This window comes from Anolis sagrei, chromosome 3 (genome assembly GCF_037176765.1).
Source record: "Anolis sagrei isolate rAnoSag1 chromosome 3, rAnoSag1.mat, whole genome shotgun sequence".
NCBI lineage: Eukaryota > Metazoa > Chordata > Lepidosauria > Squamata > Dactyloidae > Anolis > Anolis sagrei.
The window spans coordinates 6,686,475-6,701,561 of record NC_090023.1 but is presented as its reverse complement, the minus strand read 5'-3'; the positions used below and the strand labels follow the sequence as shown (position 1 = coordinate 6,701,561).

Sequence of the window (15,087 nt, the reverse complement as noted above, 5' to 3'; positions counted from 1 at the left end):
GCTTCCAAAGAAGGAGCCCCCACCACACTTCGGGGCAGAGAGTTCCACTGCTGAACGGCTCTCACAGTCAGGAAGTTCTTCCTCATGTTCAGATGCAATCTCCTTTCTTGTAGTTTGAAGCCATTGTTCCTTGTCCTAATATCCAAGGAAGCAGAAAACAAGCTTGCTCCCTCCTCCCTGTGGCTTCCTCTCACATATTTATACATGGCTATCATATCTCCTCTCAGCCTTCTCTTCTTCAGGCTAAACATGCCCAGCTCCTTAAGCCGCTCCTCATAGTGCTTGTTCTCCAGACCCTTGATCATTTTAGTCACCCTCCTCTGGACACATTCCAGCTTGTCAATATCTCTCTTGAATTGTGGTGCCCAGAATTGGACACAATATTCCAGGTGTGGTCTAACCAAGGCGGAATAGAGAGTGGGTAGCATGACTTCCCTAGATCTGGACACTAGGCTCCTATTGATGCAGGCCAAAATCCCATTGGCTTTTTTTGCCGCCACATCACATTATTGGCTCATGTTTAACTTGTTGTCCACGAGGACTCCAAGATCTTTTTCACACGTACTGCTTTTCAGCCAGGCATTGTCCCCCATTCTGTATCTTTGCATTTCGTTTTTCCTGCCAAAGTGGAGTATCTTGTATTTGTCCTTGTTGAACTTCATTTTGTTAGTTTTGGCCCATCATCTCTCTAATCTGTCAAGATCATTTTGAATCCTGCTCCTGTCCTCTGGAGTCTTGGCTCTCCCTCCCAATTTGGTGTTGTCTTCAAACTTGATGATCCTGCCTTCTATCCCTTCATCTAAGTCATGAATGAAGATCCTGAACAGGACTGGGCCCAGGAAGGAACCCTGCGGCACTCCACTTGTCACTTCTTTCCAGAAACACGAATCTAGAACATTTTCAATCAAACCCATGAAAAATTAAATACACACAAGTCAAAAATGTAAATGTGGAAGCCTGGCTTTAATGCTGTCTTGCTTCTCGAATTCGTCTCTCTCCATTATGTCGCGTCTCTGCACCTGGGACGGACCCCCTGCAAAGCATTTACTGGAAGGAGCCCAAAAATTGTCCCATAAACACTGTGAGTTACTCATATAAGTTACAGATTAACAGCAAGGCGAGGATCGGTTCTCGCACTCGCACCCCCCTCTGCCTATAAATGGAGTCCCTCACCGTTGTGGGGGGTGTTTACTGGTTAGTTTGCAACAGATTCAAGAGCTGGGCCAAAACTAACAAAATGAATTTCAATAAGGTAAAAACATACAGTGCAACAATCTAGGGGCAAAGATGAGTGCAGATGCAGACTGTGGCCAGGAAATCAGAAGACGCTTACTTCTTGGGAGGAGAGCAATGTCCAGTCTCGATAAAATAGTAAAGAGTAGAGACATCAGACTGGCAACAAAGATCCATTGCACAGTCAAAGCCATGGTATTCCCCGTAGTCACCTACGGATGTGAGAGCTGGACCTTAGGGAAGGCTGAGCGGAGGAAGATCGATGCTTTTGAGCTGTGGTGTTGGAGGAAAGTGCTGAGAGTGCCTTGGACTGCGAGAAGATCCAACCAGTCCATCCTCCAGGAAATAAAGCCCGGCTGCTCACTGGAGGGAAGGATAGGAGAGGCCAAGATGAAGTCCTTTGGCCACATCATGAGGAGACGGGAAGGGAAGAGAAGGGAATGATGCTGGGGAAAGTGGAAGGTAAAAGGAAGAAGGGACGACCAAGGGCAAGATGGATGGGTGGCATCCTTGAAGTGACTGGACTGACCTTGAAGGAGCTGGGGGTGGTGACGGCCGACAGGGAGCTCTGGCGTGGGCTGGTCCATGAGGTCACGAAGAGTCGGAGACGAACGAATGAACAACAACAAACAATCTACACACATCATAAAAGTGAAAATATGTATGTGCGTGTGGCTGGGGTGTCCACTTCCACAAACACGTTTTTCTCCCACTATTCAGGAGACACAAATAGGGCTTCCTCCAATGATGATGGAGGTTTTAGCGGGTGCCGTAAACATGTCCAAGAGGCCTGCCGATGTCCTCCACAAACACCATAATGCCCACCACCCAAGTTAAGGCTTTCATTCGGGGACAATTTCATCCTAGATTTTCCACCATCCCAGTGTTTCTTATTCTCTCCATTGGTATAGAATTTGCATGACCCCACCCACTGCCTCTCCTTTAACCCTTTCCTATTATTTTCTATGGGACACAGCAAACAGAGGAACTGACCAGCAATTGAACATACTAGAGAGATTTGGGGAGAACTCACCATGATTTCTAGGAGTTGGGATGTATAGTTCACCTGCAATCTAAGAGCACTCTGAACTCCACCAATGATGGACCTGGAACTAACTTGGCACACAAAACCCTCATGTGGTCCACGCTCTTGTTACATCCCGAATAGACTACTGCAATGCGCTCTATGTGGGGTTGCCCTTGAAAACTGTTCAGAAACTTCAACAAGTCCGGCGAGCGGCAGCCAGATTGCTCACCGGAGCGACATACAGGGAGCATACCACCCCCCTGCTGTACCAGCTCCACTGGCTGCCGATTCAGTTCCGAGCACAATTCAAGGTGCTGGTTTTGACCTACAAAACCCTGTACGGTTCCGGTCCAGTGTATCTGTCCGAACGTATCTCCCTCTACGTCCCACCTCGGAGTCTGAGATCATCTGGGGAAGCCCTGCTATCGACCCCACCACTGTCACAAGTGAGGCTGGTGGGGACGAGGAGCAGGGCTTTCTCAGTGGTGGCCCCTCACCCGTGGAACTCACTCCTGGGGGAAATCAGGGCATCATCATCCCTCCTCGCCTTTAGGAGAAGGGTGAAGACTTGGTTATGGGACCAGGCCTTTGGGCACTCCGGCAATTAAATCAGACAACCAGGCGAGTAAGACCAGCAGGATTGATGAAGTGGAACGTAAAACTAGATCTATGAGTAGCGAACGCTGACCATGTAAGAGGAGAAGTTGGGTTTGTATTTGGTTTTATTGATTTTATGTTTATAATGCATAAATTGTTGTTAACTGTGTATTGATGTAATTTTGTGTACGATTGTTTTATGATGCAGGCATCAAATTGTGCCTTTGCTTGTGTAAGCCGCCCTGAGTCCCCTTCGGGGTGAGAAGGGCGGCGTAAAAGAACCCCAAATAAATAAATAAAATAAATAACCAACTAAACATACTGGAGGTCTTTGGAGGAATTTATAGGAGTTGTAGTTCACCTACATCCAGAGAGCATTGTGAAACCGAACAACGATGGATCTGGTCCAAACTTAACACACATACCCGATATGCCCAAATTGGAATACTTTGGGAGGGGGGGGGGGAGAGAGATGTAGATACTTGGATTTATAGTTCACCTGCAATCTAAGAGCACTCTGAACTCCACCAATGATGGACCTGGAACTAACTTGGCACACAAAACCCTCATAACCAACTAAACGTACTGGAGGTCTTTGGAGGGATTTATAGGACTTGTAGTTCACCTACACCCAGAGTACACTATGAATGGCCATCTGTCAGGGGTGCTTTGAACGCAATTGTCCTACTTCTTGGCAGAATGAGATTGGACTGGATGGCCCACGAGGTCTCTTCCAACTCTATGATTCTATGAACCCAAACAATGATGGATCTGGGCTAAACTTGGTATGCATACCTGATATACCCAAATTGACAGTTATGAATTAGCACATGACAGTTATGAATTAGCAACGAAAATAACGTTATGGTTGGGGGTCACCCCAACATGAGGAACTGTATTAAGTGGTCATAGCATTAGGAAGATTGAGAGACACGGAACTGTATTAAGTGGTCATAGCATTAGGAAGGTTGAGAGACACGGAACTGTATTAAGTGGTCATAGCATTAGGAAGGTTGAGAGACACGGAACTGTATTAAGTGGTCATAACATTAGGAAGGTTGAGAAACACTGTGTTAAGAGATGACAATTCTGCTACTTCTCCTTTCAAGCTTTTGATCGGTAGGTGGTGCCCAAATCCCCTTTCTGGACGAAACCAGGCATTTGTTTCCCTCAAGGCCTCTGATGAGAAAGAAAAATCCACCAGAGTTGTGTGCAAAGCAACGCTGTTTGCCTCCCATCCCATTCCAAGATCTCTCTCTCTCTTTCTCTCTTGGAGTTTTGGTCCTGACCTCAGCAAGGAGCAAAGATCAACTCCCTCCCCCTTGAACTCCGGCTTTGCTTCCTCCGAATCTGTGAGAATGTGGGGCTGGAAGGGAAGAAGGGGGAGAAGGAGAGAAAGAACATTGATTTGGGCAAGAGCCAAAAGATACGTAATATAAACACAGAAGGAAAGAGAGAGAGAGAGAGAGAGAAGGAGGGAACTGGCAGAACAAAGCTACCATCTAGCACAGGCTTGGGCAAACTTGGGCCCTTCCTCCAGATGGTTTGGACTCCAACTCCCAGCATTCCTAACAGCCTCAGACCCTTTCCTTTTCCCCCTCAGCCTTTTCCCACCTCACTGACCAGGGTGGGACAAAGGACTCTGGTCTGTTGTTAACAAAAATTGCCCCAGGCACTGCCAGGCCATCAAATGGCAATCAAGATGGTCAGCTGAAACATTCACACCTAGCTCCAACAGACCAGAGTTCTTTGTCCCACCCTGGTCATTCCACAGATATATAAACCCATTTTCCTAGTTCCAACAGACCTCACTACCTCTGAGGATGCTTGCCATAGATGCAGGCAAAATGTCAGGAGAGAATGCCTCTAGAACATGGCCATATAGCCCGAAAAAACCTACAACAAGCCAAGAGAACTTCTCCATCAGAGTGAATCAACATGGAAAGGGCCCGAGGCTGTTAGGAATGGTGGGAATTGGAGTCCAAAACACCTGGAGGTGTCAAATTTGGGTTCTAAAAGGAAGTTCTCTTGCACATCCATCATTGAAACTGATCTCCAAGATCCACGAGAACTTCTCCATCAGAGTGAATTGACATGGAAAGGGCCCAAGGCTGTTAGGAATGGTGGGAGTTGGAGTCCAAAACACCTGGAGGTGTCAAATTTGGGTTCTAACAGGAAGTTCTCTTGCACATCCACCATTGAAACTAATCTCAAAGATCCAAGAGAACTTCTCCATCAGAGTGAATCGACATGGAAAGGGCCCGAGGCTGTTAGGAATGGTGGGAATTGCAAACTCTTGCCTGGAGGCATCAAATTTGGGTTCTAACAGGAAGTTCTCTTGCACATCCACCATTGAAACTAATCTCCAAGATCCAAGAGAACTTCTCCGTCAGAGTGAATCAACATGGAAGAATGAATGCAGTTTGATCCCACTTGAACTGCCATGCTATAGAATCATGGGAGTTGTAGTTCGTTGAGTCACCACCAGTGCGAGAAGGCTTTAAAGACTTGCAAAAAAACAACGCCGCATATGGAGTCATGCACCAGTTGGGATACACAAACCTGGTGTTGAATAGCTATGGTGCCCAGTTGAATGCATCATCCAATGCCCTCAAACCATAACAGAGCAGTGCACCAGGAAAGCAAAATGAATTGCTTTCATAGGGGAACTTGCTTACAAGTGAGACACTCAGAGGAATCCATTAAAAAAAAGTAATTTTCCCTACTTTATTCCAATAGTAGCAGCTAACCAGTGGACATTGGACTACTCATGTCCGACTCAACTGGACTTCATGTCAGGGGAAAAACTTTACCTTTATCAATAAATGCTGTTTAATACCACTTGAACTGTCATGGCGCAATGCCATGGAATTCTGGGATTTATAGTTTGGTGAGGCACTAGCACTCTTTGTTAGAGAAAGTTAAAGACATTGTAAATTTACAACAGCATTGAGCCATGGCAGTTCGAGTGGGGTTGAACTGCATTACAGTCAGCCCTCAACATTCACCTGTGAAAGTGGAAAACCGTGAATAAAGGTATTGCTTTCTAGGAATTTCTAGGTCTTCCAGCATGATTCCATGGTTGACTTCTGCTGGTTATAGAATCACATAAGAGGACTTTTTTGGGAAGTGTTCACTCTGTTTTAGAGTTGTGAGCGAGAGGCTCCAACAACCAACCAATCATCGATGTAAGGAAACACCGTGATCCCTTTCACCTGTAAGTGAGCCGCCACCGCTGTCATGACCTTGGTAAAGTCAGGCCCAATTCTATCGTTGCTGGGGTTCAGAATGCTCTTTGAGTTTAGGTGAATTATAAATCCCAGCAACTATGACCCCCAATTGTTAGGTCTATTTTCCTCCAAACTCCACCAGTCTTCACAGTTGGGCATACTGAGTGTTCGTGCCAAGTTTGGTCCAGATCAATCATTGTTTGAGTCCACAGTGCTCTCTGGATATAGATGAACTACAACTCCCAAACTCAAGGTCAATGCCCACCAAACCCTTCCAGTATTTTCTGCTAGTCATGGGAGTCCTGTGTACCAAGTTTTGTTCAATTCCATCATTGGGGGAATGCAGAATGTTTGGTTGTTGTAGGTATTTTGGGCTATATGGCCATGTTCTAGAAGCGTTCTCTCCTGTCGGTTTGCCTGCATCTATGGCAAGCATCCTCAGAGGTTGTGAGGTCTGTTGGAACTAGGAAAATTGGGTTTATGTATCTGTGGAAAGTCCAGAGTGGGAGAAAGAACTCTTGTCTGTTGGAGCTAGGTGAGAATGTTTCAATTGGCTACCTTGATTAGCATTAGAATGTTCTTTGATTGTATGTGAACTATTATTATTGTTTGTTTGTTTGTTTGTTTGTTTCTGGTATTTCTATCCTGTTCTTCTCAACCTCCGAAGGGGGATTCAGGATGGCTTACATTTGGCAGCAATTCAATGCTGCAATATAATAACAATTAAAACAATAAGTAAAACATTCATTAAATCAGTACAAAACAGTGTATTGTCGAAGGCTTACATGGCCGGAGTCACTGGGTTGTTGTAGGGTTTTTCGGGCTATATGGCCATGGTCTAGATGCATCCTCAGGATGCTTGCCATAGATGCAGGCGAAACGTCAGGAGAGAATGCCTCTAGACCATGGCCATATAGCCCGAAAATCCCTAAAACAACCCAGTAAAAAACAGTATTAATAGCCGTATCATCATTCCAGTCCCATATCCAATTCCATGTCCAAAGTCTGTTGTCCAAAATCCTGGTCCCAGGACCACAACTTCAATTTGTTCCTAAATGATAGGAGAGATGGAGCTGATCTTGCCTCAGTGGGAAGCGGGTTCCACAAGTGGTGGGGGGGCACTGCCAAGAAGGCCCTGTTTCTTATCCCCGTCAAATGCATTTGTGATGCTGGCGGGAGCGAGAGCAGGGCCTTCCTGGATGATCTTAAACTGCGAGGTGGGATGTAGAGAGAGATGCATTCGGACAAGTAAACTGGGCCAGAACCGTTTAGGGCTTTATAGGTTTGGAGAACAAGCCCTATGAGGAGTGGCTTAAAGAGCTGGGCATATTTAGCCTAAAGAAGAGAAGGCTGAGAGGTGATATGATGAGGGCCATGTATCAAGATTTGAGGGGAATATGTCATAGGGTTGAGGGAGCACCTTGTTTTTTGCTGCCCTGGAGACTAGGACACGGAGCAATGGCTTCAAACTACAAGAAAGGAGATTCCATCTGAACATTAAGAAGAACTTCCTGACTGTGAGAGCCGTTCAACAGTGGAACTCTCTGCCTTGGAGTGTGTTGGAGGCAGAGGCGGCCCTAGGTAATTTTCAACAGTAAGCAAACAGTATCCCCCCCCCCCCCTCCAACCAATCATTGATATATATTTTCTGTTCGTCGTGGGAGTTCTGTGTGCCATATTTGGTTCAATACCATCATTGGTGGAGTTCAGAATGCTCTTTGATTTTAGGTGAACTATACATCCCTGTAGTAACCTACGGATGTGAGAGCTGGACCTTAGGGAAGGCTGAGCGAAGGAAGAGAGATGCTTTTGAACTGTGGTGTTGGAGGAAAGTTCTGAGAGTGCCTTGGACCACCAGAAGATCCAACCAGTCCATCCTCCAGGAAATAAAGCCCGACTGCTCACTGGAGGGAAGGAGACTAGAGACAAAGCTGAAGTCCTTTGGCCACATCATGAGGAGACAGCAAAGCCTAGAGAAGACAATTATGCTGGGGAAAGTGGAAGGCAAAAGGAAGAGGGGCCGACCAAGGGCAAGATGGATGGATGGCATCCTTGAAGTGACTGGACTGACCTTGAAGGAGCTGGGGGTGGTGACGGCTGACAGGGAGCTCTTGCGTGGGCTGGTCCATGAGGTCACGAAGAGTCGGAGACGACTGAACAAATGAACAACATCAAGATTTGAGGGGAATATGTCATAGGGTTGAGGGAGCACCTTGTTTTCAGCTGCCGTGGAGACTAGCACGCGGCACAATGGCTTCAAACTACAAGAAAGAAGATTCCATCTGAACATTGGGAAGAACTTCATGACTATGAGAGCCGTTCCGCAGTGGAACTCTTTGCCTCAGAGTGTGCCGGAGGCTCCTTCTTTGGAGGCTTTGAAACAGAGGCTGGATGGCCATCTGTCGGGAGTGCTTTGAATGCAACATTCCTGCTTCTTGGCAGGGGTTGGACTGGATGGCTCAAGAGTAGTACGAGTGAAAAAGATCTTGGAGTCCTCGTGGACAAGTTAAACATGAGCCAACAATGTGATGTGGCAGCAAAAAAAGCCAATGGGATTTTGGTCTGCATCAATAGGAGTCTAGTGTCTAGATCCAGGGAAGATATGCTCCCCGTGCTCTATTCTGCCTTGGTCAGACCACACCTGGAATACTGTGTCCAATTCTGGGCACCACAATTGAAGATATTGACAAGCTGGAATGTGTCCAGAGGAGGGCGACTAAAATGATCAAGGGTCTGGAGAACAAGCCCTATGAGGAGCGGCTTAAGGATCTGGGCATGTTTAGTCTGAAGAAGAGAAGGATGAGAGGAGATATGATGAGAGCCATGTATAAATATGTGAGAGGAAGCCACAGGGAGGAGGGAGCAAGCTTGTTTTCTGCTTCCCTGGAGACTAGGATGCAATGGAACAATGGCTTCAAACTACAAGAGAGGAGATTCCATCTGAACATGAGGAAGAACTTCCTGACTGTGAGAGCCGTTCAGCAGGGGAACTCTCTGCCTCGGAGTGTGGTGGAGGCTCCTTCTTTGGAAGCTTTTAAACAGAGGCTGGGTGGCCATCTGTCAGGGGTGATTTGAATGCAACATTCCTGCTTCTTGGCAGAATGGGGTTGGACTGGATGGCCCAGGAGGTCTCTTCCAACTCTTGGATTCTATGATTCTATGAACTAGGAAATGCCATCTTTTAAATGCAAGATCGGTCCTGGGATTTCAAGGGGAAAAGCCCAGAGGCAGCTTTGTGGTTAAGCATCCGCATTGATAACAGACATTAGCAAACTCTTACTAATAATAATTTTGAATTGTTTGAGAAGGAACGTAAAGTTGTTTGGAAGCTTTTAAACAGGGGTTGGATGGCCATCTGTCAGGGGTGATTTGAATCCAATATTCCTGCTTCTTGGCAGAATGGGGTTGGACTGGATGGCCCATGAGGTCTCTTCCAACTCTTTGATTCTATGATTCTATGAACTTCCTGACTGGGAGAGCTGTACAGCAGTGGAACTCTCTGCCTCGGAGTGTGGTGCAGGCTCCTTCTTTGGAGGCTTTGAAACAGAGGCTGGATGGCCATCTGTCGGGAGTGCTTTGAATGCAGAATGGGAGTGGACTGGATGACCCATGAGGTCCCTTCCAACTCCAGGATTCTATAGGTCTTCCAACCCAATTGGATGAAGCTGACACTGGAAGACCCAAATATTCTTAGGCCCAAATGTGCATTGTTTTCCCTTTAAGGACCTAATCCTGAGGGAGAAGAGGAGGTATTGTGCTCATCATTTCCTCCTCCTCCTCCTCCTCTTCTTCTGCACAAGAGAAACGTTCCCAGAGTTTTCCTTCCCCCTTGCCTTCCTTGCAAGAGACCATCCCCCCTTCTCTGAAGGAGAGAAACCACGCCTCTTGAGGGGGAAAGTTGATGTGAAATGCTGGCTGCGGGGGGGATTGGAAGAAGAGAAAGCAGGGAAGGAGGAAGGGAGCCCAGGAAGGGGGAGGAGAGAGGAAGAAGCCCGGCAGCCCCCAAGGCCAGCGAGGAAGAGGGGCAGCCTTGGCCCACACCCGGGGACCCTGGCATGGCCTGGCCGTGAGGAGGAGGAGGAGAGAGGGGCTGGCGGCATGGGGCCCCCTCCTCCAAAGATGCCCGCGCCCCTCGCCCTCTGAGCCAGCCGCCTTCATTCTTCTCCGCCGGCCTGAAAAGTTTGGCCTCGCTCCCTCCTTCCAACCTTTGTGTGGCTTCTTGGAGAGAAGGAGGAGGAGGAGAAGAGGAAGGAGGATCCGGGGATCTCTCGAATCCCATCGTTTTCCCGGGACTTGGATCTGTGTTGGGGTCTCCTTCCTTGGCTGGCTTTTGTTCCCCTCCTCTGAGCGCGTCCTGCCAAGGTTTCTCTTGCAAACTCTTGGATTGTTTGGGTCTTTTTGGGTTGCCCCTTCTCCCCTCTTCTCCTTCCTTTCCACGGGAGTCAAGGCCGCTGAGGAGAGAGAGAGAGAGAGAGAGAGAAAGAGAGAGAGGTTTGCCTTGTGGGAAGCTTTTGGAGAGCTTTTGGAGAGCTGGGGACCCTTTCCCAAACAATGGCGGAGAGGAGGGACCTTTTGGAGAAGAGCAGCGCTTTGCACCGCAGCCTCTCCGCCAAGCGTTTGGGGCGGAGGATCGGGCCCACGGGGGAGGAGGGGGGAGAAGGAGGAGGGTCCCGGGAGGAGCCCACGCCACCCGTGCCCGTGCCTGTGCCAGAGGCGCACTCCCCGTGCCAAGCGCCGTGCGTAAAGGCGCACCAGCCAAGCGCGCCGGCCATCCTGGGGCGGAGATCGCCCGTCCGAGCGGCTTCTTTCAGCGTCCTTTCCCGCAACGTGGCCAAGACCTCCTCTTCCTCCTCCTCTTCCTCCTCCTCGGCTCCTTCTTTCCCCGTTTCGGAGCCCTCCCACCGGCCTGTGAGGAGCCTTTCTCCTTCCGTGCGCCAACTTTCCTTGCGCTTTGGAGAGCCCCGGGGCTCCGACGCGCAAGACGAGGAGCAGCAGCAGCCGCAGGCGCGCAACGAAGGACGAGAACGAGCCCTCGCTTCTGCCTCAGACCCTCGACCCTCCCTGCTCGCTGGAGCTGCCTCCTCCCTTGATGAACCCCCTCCAGAGGCGCAGGAAGGCAGGACTTTGGGGAAGAGAGGCACCTGTTGTTGCCCAGAGGCTCCATCTCCTCTTCTGGTCTCTGCTGCCACCTATGAGGCTGACCTAAGGGGCAAAGAGGGGCTTCAGGGACCCTCCGCATCTCTTCCTTCTCCTCCTCCACCGCCACTTCGGAGTCTCCAAACACTGAGCCCCAGGAGCAGCGTGGAAGCATCGTCCGCACTCGACTGGCCCAAAGTCAACGAGATGCGCAAACTTTTTGGGGAGAGCTTTCGGCGACCGCAGGCCAAAGGTGAGGCCACACAGGAAGGTGGGTCGGGCCCCCGGGCATCTCCCAAAGGTAGGGATTTGGGGTCAGGGAATTGGGGGTTCCCTCCTCCTCCTCCAGCCCCGCAATCGCAGCGAGGGGGCATTGGCATGGACACCTCATTGCGGGCAAACTTTGTCCACGAGGAGCACAACAAGGAGACCCCGCCACCCCCACCGCCCCGCAGCTGCATTCCTTATCCGGGACTTCGGGGGCACCGTCGGGCAGTTCCACAAGGAGGCATTGCCCAAAGGGAGGGTGAGAGGCCGCCAACGCAGGCCCCCCATCTTCAGTGGGATGGTTTCCATGCTTGCCCTGCTTCTCCTGCCCAGCCATCCCCAGCTGGACCTGGCTGTGTGGCCCCAGCTCCTGTCTCCTCAACAGGCAGCAGCCCAAGGCCAGGGGAGATTTCCAGCAGCAGTGAGGAAGAACTTCTGGTGTCCAGGCCAAAGGGTTCCCAGCCAAGTTCCTTGAGTTCCAGCCTTGGCACCTCTGAGGATAACCGTTGGCAGATATCTTTGGAGAGATCTTCGGGGAGTGAGGATGAAGAAGGAGAAGGCTTGTCGGCCTCCCAGAAACCTTGCGCCCAGAGGAAGAAGGATGGAATCCAGGGCCAGGCCTTCAGGGGTGATCTTTCAGCCGGCATGGAGTGGCACTTGAAGGCCCAGGAGGACTTGTGCCAGTACATCTGCCCCTTGCCCACTGAGGAAAGGACTGAGCTGACTCCTGCTGCAGCCTTGCCCTGTGATGGCAACCCAATGGCCAGCACAGAAGGGCACAGGCTCTTCACCCGTGGCGTGTCAGAAAGCTCTCTGCTTAGCACCCCAGGACCACTGTCCTCGGCATCCCCCCTCCCTCACGTTTCCAGGGTCTCCAAAGTGAGCATCCCCCCTTTCGTGCCAAGCCCTTCTGGCTCCCGAAGCAGCAGTCGGTACTCAAGTACAGAGACTCTGAAAGAGGAAGAGTTGTTGGGGGGGTCCTGGAGTGGCCAAAGCAGGAGCTTTCAGGGGGGTCTCGGGGTGTTCCGCTCTCCAAGCTTCAACCAAAGCAGTAGCCTCGCAAGGCTCCAGTCGCAGGTCCGGGCCCGTCCAAAGCTGCCGTTGGGGATTGTCAAAACAAAACAAGAACTCCCTTCCTTTGAGAATCTGCAGCGCTGCGGCCTGGAGGCGGTTGAGTCCTCCAAGCACAGAAAATCCATGTCCAACCCGGACATTGCAACAGAGACTTTGGCCCTCCTCAACTTCCTGAAATCAGATCTGTCCGAACTGAAGGCCAGGAAGAAAGGCAGCCGGGCCAATGAACCAGCGGAAGCAACTTCGGGAAGCAGCCATAGATATGAGAGGTACCACCATAGTGGAGCTGGGCACCAAATGGCAGGAAGATCCCAAAGTGAGGCTCAGCCACTCAACCGTTGCGCAGTGGGTGGCCGTCCCACTCTGAAAGACCTCACAGCAACTCTGAGGCGGGCCAAATCCTTTACCTGTTCCGATAAGCCACAGGTTCCCCGCAGATTCTTCCTCCAAAATACCATGAAGCAAAGCTCTTCAGAGTTGTACCTGAGCACCCTGCAATCCACTAATGACTACAACGATGGCGTTTCTGAGACAGGCAGAGACAGAGAGGGAGATGGTCTGCCGGTCATCATCCAAGACCAGTACATTCAAGAAGCAAGGCAGGTCTTTGAGAAGATTAGTAAGATTGGCTCCCAGCATGATTACAACTTTGCTTCGGACCCAAAGGACAGAAGTAATGTGAAAGCGGGAGAAGGGGACACAGAAATGCAGAAGAAGGATGCCTTGGAAGATGGCTGTGAGCAGTGCTTGAAGAAAGTTGATTCTGAAGGCAACCTTTCCTGTGGGAAATCCTTAGAAGAACTCTCAGGTCCCGAATCCAGCATGACTGATGAGGGGATTGTCACCGAAGTGGAGACGGGCCCTCCCTATAGCTATCTCAACCCATCGGTTGAGGCATGGAAAGCAGCAAACCAAAGAAGAGGGAGTCAGACCAGCCAGTTAGAGACCAACGAGGCCCTACTTCAAAGCCACCCAACCAGACCAAATAATGAGAAGGATGAGACCCTTCCCAATAACAAAATGGCACCCCAAGGGTTGCTAGAGGCACCACTGACTCCCAGCGCCCTTCGACGCCGGAGGAAGTTTCCATCAGTGGGGAACAATGGCTCTGAGTCCAGTAATGGAAGCAATGGGGAACCCAACGGTGAAACCTACCGATCCTTGAGTGACCCCATGCCCCACAGAAGGTGTTCCATCACCGAGGACTCCAAGAACTTCTCAGTCGATAGCAACCTCCTTGGGTCACTGAATGCGAAGACTGGCATCCCAGAATCCTCAGCTGTGGCCCTGTCCGAATGTGCCGGCAGCGCTGCCAGTGACTTGTCTGTCTGCAGCGATGGCGTCAAGGACTACAACACTGTGATCCAGAACATTGTTAGCCAACCTGGGGCCATGGATAAAGTGATCGATGAGAAAGGGAATGGGAAGACCATCAAGAAGAAGTCCTTCAGCGATCCCAGTCGGCGTGGAGAGCTCGCCAGCGCAGGTTTCGATGGTCCTGGAGAACCCATCAGTGAGATGGAGCAGAGCATCCCTCCATCCAGCAGCGAGCCCATCCTCTCTGAGCAAAGGGATCAGCTACGGGAACAGGAAGTAGGCCGGCTGGGCTCCCTCTCGGAGCATGTTTTGCCCCCGCAGTCAGACGACGAGATGGTTGGAGAGACTAAAAACTACAGCTTTGATCCCAAACTGGTGGATGTTCTGTCTCCCCGGATAGTCCGACGAAGCTCCAAGAAGCGCACCAATAGGGTCAATGGCCAGGAACATAGAAACGAAGAGTCCCCTGAAACCTCAAGTATCACTCCCGCTCTCAGTAGAGCGAGACCGTCTTCCAAACATGTCCGCCACACCAGTGAGCCCACCACCTTTATTCCCATTGGGGATACCACCAGTCCACCGGCATCCTCGAACCAGAACCTCCATGGTGGCCCACCACCAGGGCTCTCCCGCCTTCCCTTGAAGCCCTACCCTGTTCTTCAAGCACCATCCTTGGAGGATGTCACCAAGCACTACATGTTGACCCTTAACTCAGGGGAGCCATCCTCTGCTGGCACTGTGGATACACCCAGATCTTCACCCGCCACACCAACCGCGTCCGAACCCAAGCTGCCCAGATGTCCAAAGCACCATGAAGATCCAGGCACCGGCGTCAGCAGAAGCAAACCACAAGTGGTGAGTCCCCTGGCTTTTTGTACATTTTTACAATGTTATTTGGAAGTTTTGCTTTTGGTTTGAGTTGTGTTGTGTTTACATTGTTGTTGGCATACAGTACGAGTGACAAATTGAGCTGGTTTGCTGTAATTGGCCCAATTAACCTTGTTTTGCTAATACCTGACATATCACCCCATGGCCTGTATTGTTTTGCTGAACTCTACCATTTGTGCTATGCTAGAAATGCTGTGACTGCAATATCATGTGCCCAGGGCGACCACATTTGATTTTATGGCTTCAGTGCCCTGAGAACACCCTAGTAAACAACAAACAGTCTCTGTCTACGTTGTGTGTTGGTCATATGGGCCTTAG

General features: G+C 50.1%; 1 protein-coding gene across 2 annotated transcripts in view; it reads left to right on the top strand.

Annotated features, from left to right (window-relative positions):
- Positions 1-9,993: 9,993 nt before the first annotated feature.
- The window catches only part of ARHGEF17 (Rho guanine nucleotide exchange factor 17), a 286,248-nt gene continuing 281,154 nt past the window's right edge, over positions 9,994-15,087 (top strand). Inside the window, exon 1 of one of the 2 annotated variants that reach the window (XM_067466458.1) lies at positions 9,994-14,736. In XM_067466458.1, coding sequence (XP_067322559.1) covers positions 10,639-14,736 — 4,098 coding nt within the window. In that variant the 5' untranslated portion in view covers positions 9,994-10,638. The remainder of the gene's footprint in view (positions 14,737-15,087) is intronic. The other variant, XM_060771267.2, reaches the window with a different exon arrangement.